General features: G+C 41.8%; 1 protein-coding gene and 2 non-coding genes across 3 annotated transcripts; all 3 read right to left on the bottom strand.

Annotated features, from left to right (window-relative positions):
* Positions 1-884: 884 nt before the first annotated feature.
* rpl21 (ribosomal protein L21) lies at positions 885-9,018 on the bottom strand. Its single transcript, XM_085999267.1, has 6 exons — positions 8,981-9,018; positions 8,383-8,461; positions 6,811-6,872; positions 5,300-5,412; positions 2,015-2,165; positions 885-1,010 (listed from the first exon to the last, which is right to left on the bottom strand). Exons 2-6 carry the CDS (start codon positions 8,447-8,449, stop codon positions 921-923), a joined length of 483 nt encoding a protein of 160 aa, XP_085855393.1. The 5' UTR covers positions 8,450-8,461; positions 8,981-9,018; the 3' UTR covers positions 885-920.
* Positions 2,761-2,890, bottom strand: LOC147111888 (small nucleolar RNA SNORA27). Its single transcript, XR_015079879.1, has one exon. It is a non-coding gene; the product is annotated as a small nucleolar RNA SNORA27 (small nucleolar RNA).
* Positions 7,801-7,876, bottom strand: LOC147111887 (small nucleolar RNA SNORD102). The gene has a single exon (XR_015079878.1). It is a non-coding gene; the product is annotated as a small nucleolar RNA SNORD102 (small nucleolar RNA).
* Positions 9,019-10,668: the final 1,650 nt, after the last annotated feature.

The raw sequence follows: 10,668 nt of genomic DNA, 5'->3' as shown, positions 1-10,668 counted from the left end.
TTTCTCCTGTCTGCCTCTAAAGGACCCATGTTTACTTTCACTAATCTCTTCCTTTTCACATACCTGTAAAAGCTCTTACAATCTGCTAGTTTACTCATTCTGTTTTTTGCCCTCTATCAATTTCTTGGTCATTCTTTGCTGATCCTCAGGCTTACTACAAAAGCAAAATACTGTAGATGCTGGAAATCTGATATAAAAACAGAAAATACTGGAAATACTCAGCAGGTCAGGCAGCTTCTGTGGAGAGAGAAACAGAGTTAGCGTTTCAGGTCGATGACCCTTTTCCAGTTCTGACGAAGGGTCATCGACCTGAAACGTTAACTCTTGTTTCTCTCTCCACAGATGCTGCCTGACCTGCTGAGTATTTGCAGCAGTTTCTGTTTTTACCGCAGGCTTACTCTTTTTGGCAACATTGTAAGCCTCTTTTAATCCAATACAATCCTAACTTCTCTAGTTAACCATTGTTATACCACTTTTCCAGTGATGTTTTTAATTCCTCATGGGAATGTATATTCATTGAGAATTATTTATTTAAATTTTACCATTTCTTATTTACCATATCTTTTAATCTAATTTCCCAAACTACCTTAGCCAACAGCCTTGTACCTGTGTAATTGGCTCAGTTTAAATTTAAGACCGTAATTTTGGACTTGACCACATCACTCAAACTTAATATGAAAATCTATCATATTACGACCACTCTTCCCCAGAGGATCCTTTTACTACAAGATTACTAATTAAAGGTGAGGGGTCCGCTGATGCACACTTACTGTATTGGCTCATACATGAAGATATACCAGAAGATGACCAGCAGCCACAGAACCATGCCACAACAGTGTGAGCAGGGTGAAAGTTGGCAAAGAATGCACAAAGTTAATACAAAATGAGAGGCATAAAATTTATTTGAATTGGTAACAAAATTATGCCATGAACTCGTATGGAATTGGTTCCAGCAACTGTGGCTTATTAGCCTTGGTTCGTACGAAGTGTGCCTTTCTGGGCTCAGCAGGCTGCAAGTAGAAAATCACCACATTAGTTAACAGGTATTGATATTTTGATATCCAACCATATTGACGTTTGATAAATCAAGATTTGCTTAGACATGAGGCATGAAACGAGTATATCCAAATCATAAACCAACCTGCTTCAAAAAAAGTCGCTATATTTAGCTGCTATTTTTGTATATACAGTATTTGTGAATCAATGAATACCATACCTTTCTCCACTCCACCCCCCCCTTTTAATCATCCAAGTGTTCATTGAAAACATTCAGGTCTTGTATAATACAACCAGCTGCAGAGTAATGCTCTGTTATACAGTATAGTGTATTGCAGTGCCAGGAGTGGAATGTACTTCATGCAGAGAACGGGAACAAACATGCTGAATTCCCCACCACTGAAAATAGCACAAATTTAGTCCCCCACTGCGAATAACTAAATATTTTGCTCGGTTCCACACCGTTTTACCCTAAGCTACACTATGAATACAAAATATTTGAAACCGTGCATATTTAACAATTTTTAGTCCAGCGTTTCATTTGCCATCACCTCATCCTTCAATTTTGCATTACTGCCTTGAAATCAACCAACATGAAATTGGAGTAAAAAATTGTATGTCGCTGTCACACTTAGCCACAAGTGTTTTTCACCCTCTCTGTTGTGCTTAATAAAACTGATTCAGTCGAAGTTCATTTTTTCAATTTTCCTATAAAAAGGAAAACTTTTCATGTGCTTCGGCTCAAAGTCAAAAGATCCACTTAGTTCTGTAGTCTCAGGCTAGCAGTGCAGCTGTGTTCAGAAGTCAAAAATTCAAACACCAACCCCCGCCCCCCCTCCAAAATGATCTTCACATCATGCCAACACAACCAGGATCTCTTTCCCCAATATCAACAGGTAGACTTAAGTGATGAGCGAATACGAAGGCCATGCCTTCAGGCATCCGGGTGTGATGCAGACAATCTTCCACTTGTACTTCAGATGGTCACCTAAAATTGAAGTCACCTTGGTGCCCTTACCTGGCGCTTCAGATCAACCCAGGTCCCCTTCTCCTTAGCCTCTCTCTTTGCCAGTTCATTTGCTTGCACACGCAGCAGAAAGCTGTCCCTGCTTTTTGAATGCTTGATGTGCTCAATACGCACATTAATTCTTTTGGCAAGGATCTTGCCCCTAAGGTGCAATTCAAAGCAAGAGATTCAGAATGTCACTGGAACTAAAACCATTGTCTAAAATTCATAATTGAAATGATTGCCACCCTCTATGGTACAGCATAATATAAAAATGGTATTTTATTTTTAGGGACAGCATAACTGTACATTAGAAGTCCATTGAAGTTAATCAGCTTTAAATTGTAATGTGGATTTAGATTTATATAATCTCATGTGACACCAGTCCCAATGAAGCTCTTCATTGCAATGTCTTCTCAAATTTGAAGTTCCAATACCAGCATTATATTCATCATGCATATACTTGAATATTTTGGAAAAAATTTCCTTTCATACTAAGATGCATATTAAACTTACAAACACCAAAAATATACTCAATACTATTTAGAACTTCTTTTACAACTGTTCAAAATATACAAGTACAGTAGTGTCTCGCTCAATAAGTTGGATGGTACACTTATAATCCACTGCACTTTTTGAATAAAATTAAAAATTCAAGAAAGTATCACCTTGGGAGAGAGAAGCTTTATCAAAACAAGTTTTACAATCTAGGCTTAATGACAGACCAACAAGAAGCCACAGTAACTTTATTCAGTATTAAGTGTCTCCTCTGACAGGAACCAAGTCAAATATAATAACATGCTTGGGTTTTTAAAAGGACATTTTACTCTACCCCACTTGAATGACCAATAGAGACACCTGTCTTATTGGCAAAGTGAAGAGGGGTGGCATGAAATAGGTTACACAGCATCAAAACAGAGCCCAAGCCAAATAAATCTACTAAGTTATCCCTCTTAGACTTAAAAAAAAATTCACAGGATGTGGGCATCACTGGAAAGACCAGCATACATTGCACATCCCTATTACCCTTGAGTGGCTTATCAGGGGCAGTTAAGAGTCAACCACATTGACACATAGGAGTCACATATAAGCCAGGCCGGGTAAGAATGGCAAATTTCCTTCCCTAAAAAGGACATTAGTGAACCAGATGGGTTTTTACGACAATCCAGTATTTACCTGGTCACCATTACGGATACTAGTTTTTTTATTCCAGATTTTTTAAACTGAATTTAAATTCCCCAGCTGCCGTACTGGGATTTGAACTATTGTCTCTGGATTATTAGTCCAGGCTTCTGGATTACTAGTCAAGTAACATGACCACTATGCTACCATTCCCTATACTTCTGCAGTCTTTTAGACTGTCGACCATACAATCCTCCTCTAGTGTCCAGCTGACTGGGACTTTCCACCTCCTGCCCTGGTATTAATATAAGAGTTTTCCTTTATTTTTGTTTAATTAATTCCAATCGTAGCCAAAGAATCTCCTGCAATGACATCTCTTCCCGCACCTGTACCATTACCTCAGGAGTTCCCGAAGGAGCTATCCTTCACCCCCTTCTATTTCTCATCTTAATGCCGCCCAATGGCAGCATCACCCAAAGATATGACGTCAGATTCCACATGTACTCCAGCAATACCCAGATCTACTTCACCACCACCTCTAGGCCTTTCCACTGCTTTTGCATGGTCAGCCTGCTTGTTTGTCAACCAGTCCTGGACAAGCTGCAATTCCCTCCAATTAAACATTGGGAATACCAAAGCCATTTTCTCAGCACCAATTTCATCCACCTCCCCAGCCAACCACAGGTTGAAGCAAAGTATACACAACCTCAGCATCCAATATTACTGAGTTGAGCTTCCGACCCTGTATCTTCTCCATCACAAAGACAGCCTACTTCCACCATAACGCCACAAGTCCCACGATAAGCCCATCTTCAGCTGAAACTCTCTCACACACCTTTGTCACATACAGACTTGACTATTCCAACGTTCTCTTGGCCAGCCTTCCATTCTCTATCCTCCATAAACTTGAGCTTATCCAAAACTCTGCTGCTTCCTCCAGCCCTCCAAAACTCCATCTTACGTCACTTACGCATCCCCACTCCCTTCACCACACCATTGGCAACTGTTCCTTCAGCTGTCTAGGTCCTATGCTCTGGGATTCCCTCTTTAGATCTTTCTGCCACTCCACCAGTGTCCTCCAAGACATTCTGTAAACCAACCCCCCCCTCCCTCTTTGACCAAGCTTTTAAGTCAACCTCCCAATACTTAGCATTGGTGTCAATTTTTGCCCGATTATGCTTCTATGAAGTGCCAGGAGACATTAGAGGCACAATATAAATGCAAGTTATCGTAGCCAGACCATCTCCAGCTTCACTTCATGTCCTGCGACCATTACCAGGGTCCCTGAAGGATCTATCCTTGGTGTCCTCATCTACATGCTGCCCCTTGGTGACATCATCCAAAGACATGGGGTTAGCTTTCACATGTATGCCAGCTGACACGTAGACCCTTCTCTCCTGATCCACTTGCTGATGCGGCGAATGTTTGCCCGACATCCAATCTTGGACGAGCTGCAATTTCCTCCAATTTAATATTGGGGCGACCATCATCTTGCGGCCTCGACCACAAACTCTCTACCCTTCCACCAATTTAACCACACCACCCACTTTCTCAGGCTGAACCAAGCTGTTTGCAACCTCTGTTCTATTCAATCCCGAGCCGAGATCCAAAACAATTCCCATTATGAAGACCACCTACACCCAACTCCGTAACATTGCCCGCCTCTGCCCCCATCTTCCGCTGAAATCCTCAGCCATGCTTTTGTCCCCATCAGACTGGATTATTCTAATGTTCCCCTGGCTGGCCTTCCACCCTCCATCTTATACAAAATTCCGTTACCTATATCCCATCTTGTACCAAGTCCTGCTCACCCATCACTTCGCACTACTCAAACTGAAAATCTTCATTCCTGGTCTTCAATCCCTTCATGGCACCCCCTCCCCGCTGCATCGCCAACATCCTCCAGCCTTACCAAACTCTCCATTCCTGACTCTGACCTCTTGTGCATTCTCTCTCTATTGGCAGTCTCATCTTCAGCCTCTATGGCTCGAGAATTCACCTCCCTTTCCTCTTTTAAAAGCCCTCTTAAAAATCCACCCTGCTCACCAAACTTTTGATCAGCCTTCCTTTCATGGCTTGGTGTCCACTTTTTGATCAGGCCTCTGCAGTGCTTTGGGACTTTTTCCCAACGTTAAAAAGCACCATACAAGTGCAAATTTTTAACTTTATACTCACTTGACTTGCTTGTTGACAATAATGCCTACAGCATGCTGTGTAACATTATAAATTCTCCCAGTCTTGCCGTGGTAACATTTGTGGGGCATGCCCTTTTGTACAGTGCCCGTGCCCTAAAGAGAAAGACAGTTTAGCTCTTACCCCAGTGAGTTTTGAAATAGGGTCTAATCTATTAAGCATGGTTAATTAAAACCCAAATAGAAGAGTTTAATACAACCAAGCACAAAAGATGCTCTTTTTAAACCCATCAGTTTTTTCTGGTATCAAATATTGGTTGTACTCTGTGCAGGAAATGCAATCTCTGAAGATGGCTCAAAATCACTTCGCCGGTTGTACAGAAATACTTGCATGTAGGCTGAGATATAGGTTTTAAGCAGTGTGTGGAGGGGTGAAGAGGCCAAGTGGTTTGGGGAGGGAATTCCAGAGCTTAGGGCCTAGAGAGCTGAAAGCATGGCTGCCAATGGTGGGGCGCGAAGTGGGGGATGCATAAGAGGTCAAAATTGGAGGAATGCAGTGCTCTTGTTGCAATGCTGATTTTCACACTACAAGAATATTTTATATTAAAATGTAAAGCAATGAAGGGCACACTGCTGCTGTAGATTATTCCACAAAATATTGGTGTCACCTGGAAAGTCTTCTCATTTTCAGAGAAAACACAGGCAACTGTAGCCCCATTAGTCTTACTTCAATTCTAATATACACAGAATTGGTCGGTAGTATAGCGAACCAAACTTACAATAACTAGTAAACAGCAATAAACATGGCTTCAGAAGGGGGCAATCATGCTCGACAACCCGCCTAGATTTTTCTGTGGAAGTGACAAGCCGCATGGATCATGGGAAATCCTAGACTTCCAAAGGGTACTGGACCAAGTTCACAAAAGGCCACTAGTTAAGCTCAAAGAGATGGGAATTCAGGCTAAATCTTGGGAATGGTTATGTTAGTCAGAGTGGGAGGAGATTCTGCACAAGGTGCTGCAGAGTTTAGTGCTGTGGTCACCGATTTAAATCGCAGAGGTGACCTTACAGGAGTATGATAATTAAAGGAGTAGAAAATATAAACTCAATATTTTAAAATCAGGAAGTTATTCACAGTGATCAATATACTGAATGGATTGCCAGACAGAACAGCGGAGACAAAAACCATGGAATCATTTAAGAAACAATTAGATGCTTAAATTTGGAGATGGAAGGGTTTCAGCAACAGCAACCTAGGGTCTTTCTGAAATAATAAAATAAATCATCTGTCATTAGCTTATGAAGCACTACTCATGAAGTCACTCAAAAGTACTGATAATAGCAACACTATCAGTTTCCAGAATACACTGAACACTCCATTTTACTGTACAGTACTTGAAATCTAAATGAATTTTTGAATCAGAAATATTACAAGTGCCCACTTTTCAGTGATAATTTCTGCTGTAAAAGTAAACAATAAAATGGCTTATAAAACCAGCCTTAAGATTACATTGAACATCAAGACTGTGTAAGAGCAGTATATTTAATAAATACCTTGATGTCAACAATATCACCCTTCTTGTAGATATGGAAGTAAGTAGAGAGGGGAACAGGCCCTAAAAAAAAATACAATTCCATTTTTAATTTAACTCCCACAATTAAACAACTAAAATGAAGACAACACATTTTTATTAAAAACTCATGTATTCTATTTATACATAGCCTATGAATGTGGTACAACTAAGTTGTAATAGCCATATAGAAGAACCATAGGTTCAATTCCTGACCCATTCTGAATTAGCTAATCTCAGTCAGCATGGCAGTTGGGCTACTATGATTTGCCTTGGCCCACAGAAGGGAACAATCAGGCAGCATTCCAGCTCCCAATTGCTATCCAGTGATCTTTGCTAAAGTGTACGTTCGAACAGGATAATGCTCAGCTGTGACATTCCCCCATCCCTAAAGATGAACATCCTGACACCACCCATCTAGGTTTCTCATGGAAAATAGCCACTTACTTGGCTGTGGTCATTAGAATCATATCCCAAGATCAGTCAGGCCCTTCAGGAGGATTATAACCACTCAACCATTGATTGCCATGCCTTCTGTTGCCTAGGCCCCAAGCTCTGGAATTCACTGCCTAAACCTCTCCGCTTCTCTTTCTTTAAGACGTTCCTTAAAACCTCCCGAGTCACCTGCCCAATTTCTCATGTGGCTCAGTGTCAAATTATGTGTCTTATAATCCTCCTGTGAAGCACCGTGGGACGTTTTAAAGGCACTATATAAATATAAGTCATTGTTGAGAAAAATGATGGGGGGGGGGGGCGGAGAAAAGCTGTATTTCAAGAAGTAATTAATTGGTTGCAAAGTGCTGTGATGCCCTGAGAACACAATCAGGTGCTTATAAAAGATCTTTCATTAACTATTTTTACATTACCTCACTCCCCCTGCCCCCTCCATACAAGGAAATCAAACTAATTTGTCTAACTACACCTTTCAAACAAAATTAATCTAAAATTTGTATTGTACTAAGCAATTCTGGTGTGCTCTCAGTGCCGGTGAAATAACTTGCTCACCTTGCCTCATAGGGCAATCATAGGAGTTCAATCATCATTGAGCACCAAATACATCTGAAATCCACATACCAGCATAATCAGTTGAACATAATAAGCACATCACACTGAGATCTTATCCAAGAGTCAAGATTTCATGAAGGTCAACCATCCCTCCACCCCAGAACCAGAAATCTCCAAGTGCCATGTGGTGCAGATCGCAGTTTTACTTCGTCTGTTGAGTAGCAGATTTCAGCCAACAATGTAGAGTTGCACCGGACCCTACCGTCGCTGGGTTTCCACACCTGATCTCTAGCCATTAACTTCTGCTAGAAAATTCTCATAAGTGAAGATCAAAGACGGGATTCATTTGATTTACCCAAAATTCAATAATCAACCTATAGGAAGTCAGCATAGCCGATTCATAGCCCAGCAGCGGGTAGGAAGGGAATCAACACTTGGAAGAAATGTCTACATCAAGTAAATACTGCATCCATCAACGAAACAAATTTTCTAAACAAATAAATTCCGATTTAAGAAATCGGTGGTTGTAGAAAAATTGAAGGATTCTCACCATGTTTACGGAAGGGCCTTGCGAACATATATCGCGTTCCCCTCCTCTTACCCCTGGTGTTAGTCATCTTGAACCTTTACTAAAGAAAAATAAATTGTTATTTAATTTAACTTAACGTTCCTAAATATAAAACCCGAAACCACTGCGCGGAACGGATAGAGGATATTTAAATCCAAGCGGTTACGAGTGAGCAAATTAAATGAATTGTCGGATGCGGACAATACTTTAACCTCCCGTTTAAAACCTGCTCCTTAACCCGGACCCGATTTGACCCCGAATCGCAGCCCTGGTCATGGAACCCTATCCCAGTCCCTCACTTCACCCCACTTTAATATGAAGTTAACCATTTGAGTCTCTCTTTTCCCCCCGCCGCCACATGTGCAGGACGCGGCAGCTACGCCGCAACAAGGGCCTCGGGAGCGGGTCAGAGCTCGAGCGGCAGACAACCAATAACCCGTCCAACACCCGGCACATTATTCCGCCGCAACCCGCACTCTACAACATTATGGGCCGTGCGCGAGGCCCGGGACCCGACTGTCGCCGGGTTTTTTCCCCCCATTTTGCTGACAATCCGAGCGCAGCCTCTGCCGCCCGCTACCTGCAAGATGGCGGAGCTCGGCGGAAAGGGCGGCCGGGGGCCTCACACCCCTTACATGGCAACCGGGGCTGACTAATCAGTGCCTAATCAGGAAAACGCATTCATTTCAACGTTATTTCATCTATTAATAAATATATTAACATTGAATTCATAACTCCACAAATATGTAGAGGTGATGACCATTTTTTTTTAAATTAGGTGGCTAAATGATTTTAAGGACCCACAACGTTGAAGGTCACGTGACTCAAGGTCAGGCAAACAGGGAAGTTGAGCTCATTGGTTCAGTTATTAATTCATTGGCGTGGATCTGCTTTATATCGGATTCGAATAGTTAATGATATAACATGCTCAATATAGATTGATCAGTTTTACACAACTTGGTTCAAATTATGATTTTTTTCTTAAAGTTCAATTTAGTAACATTCTATCAAGTATAAATATTGCCAGCGTTTCCTCCATGCTGACAGATCCATGTGCAGTTCCTTAATATTTAAAGTGGAATTGTTTATAGTGAAGCAAATCAAATCTTTACTGATCTTTTTAATGGGTGCGAGCTAACTCTTAAGTTTAATTTCACGCCTATTGTGTAAATCAGTTATGTACAAATAGGAATGTAGGAAAGTGTTTCAAATTCATAACAAAATTAACTTATCGTCACTATTGTCAAACAAGCTTTTTCTGTGAAATTTCTCTGCCCCACGTGACTATCTTCATGCTTCAGCAGAGAATTCAACTGTGGGTGAGAGAAATCCCAACTGGGCACAATATGCTCTTGCAGATACATGCACTTTTTAAAATTCATTCCTGGGTTCAGGGCATCACTGGCAAGGCCAGCATTTATTGGCCATCCCTAATTACATTTGAGAAGTGGGTGGGGAGCTGCCTTTTTGAACCGCTGCAGTTTGTGTGGTGAAGGTACTCCCACAGCGGTTAGGTAGGGAGTTCCAGGATTTTGACCCAGCAACAATGAAAGAACAGTGACATATTTCCAAGTCAGGATGGTGTGTGACTTGGAGGGGAACTTGGAGGTGATGGGTGTTCTCTTGTCCTTCTAGGTGGTAGAGGTCAGGGGTTTGAGAGTTGGTGTCGTAGAAGCCTAGGTGATTTGCCTCAGTGCATCCTGTAGATAGTATACACTAGCCACGGTGCACCAGCGGTGGAAAGAGTGGATGTTTCCCAGAGGAGGCACTGGATAGCAATCAGGAGTGTGAATCCTGTCTGATCTCTTTCATTTCCTACCCAAGTACAAGAAAGACTTGCATTTATATAGCACCTTTCACATCCTCAGGATATCCCAAAGCGCTTTACAGTCAATGAAGTACTTTTGAAATGTAGTTGCTGTTGTAATGTAGGAAACACGGCAGCCAATTTTCACACCGCAAGGTCCACAAACAGTAATGAGGTAATGACCAGATAATCTCTGTGAGTGATGTTGGTTGAGGAATAAATATTGGCCAGGACACTGGGGAGAACTCCCCTGCTCTTTATCGAAATAGTGCCATGGGATCTTTTACTTTCAGCGGAGAGGGCAGATGGGGCCAGGGTTTAACGTCTCATTTGGATGATGGCACCTCAGAGAGTGTAGCACTCCCTCAGTACTGGAGATCCCAGCACCCAAAGTCCAAGTGAAATTGCTAATTACAGGCCTCAGACCGAAGGGCAGGCCAATGCTGAAGAAATTGTCTCTG

Source organism: Somniosus microcephalus, chromosome 10 (assembly GCF_052327205.1).
Source record: "Somniosus microcephalus isolate GS21.2 chromosome 10, FLI_Smic_1.0, whole genome shotgun sequence".
Classification (NCBI taxonomy): Eukaryota; Metazoa; Chordata; class Chondrichthyes; order Squaliformes; family Somniosidae; genus Somniosus; species Somniosus microcephalus.
The sequence above is the reverse complement of the archived record's forward strand: the minus strand, read 5'-3'. Positions and strand labels throughout refer to the sequence as shown.

Bases quoted from the DNA above. Each gene is read 5' to 3' on its own strand.
- rpl21 (XM_085999267.1), bottom strand. From the start codon at position 8,449: ATGACTAACACCAGGGGTAAGAGGAGGGGAACGCGATATATGTTCGCA. The intron at 2,166-5,299 runs GTGAGTATAAAG...ATTGCACCTTAG, and splicing joins ATTGTCAACAAGCAAGTCAA to GGGCAAGATCCTTGCCAAAA. The intron at 1,011-2,014 runs GTAAGGGCACCA...TTCTACTTGCAG, and splicing joins GGGTTGATCTGAAGCGCCAG to CCTGCTGAGCCCAGAAAGGC.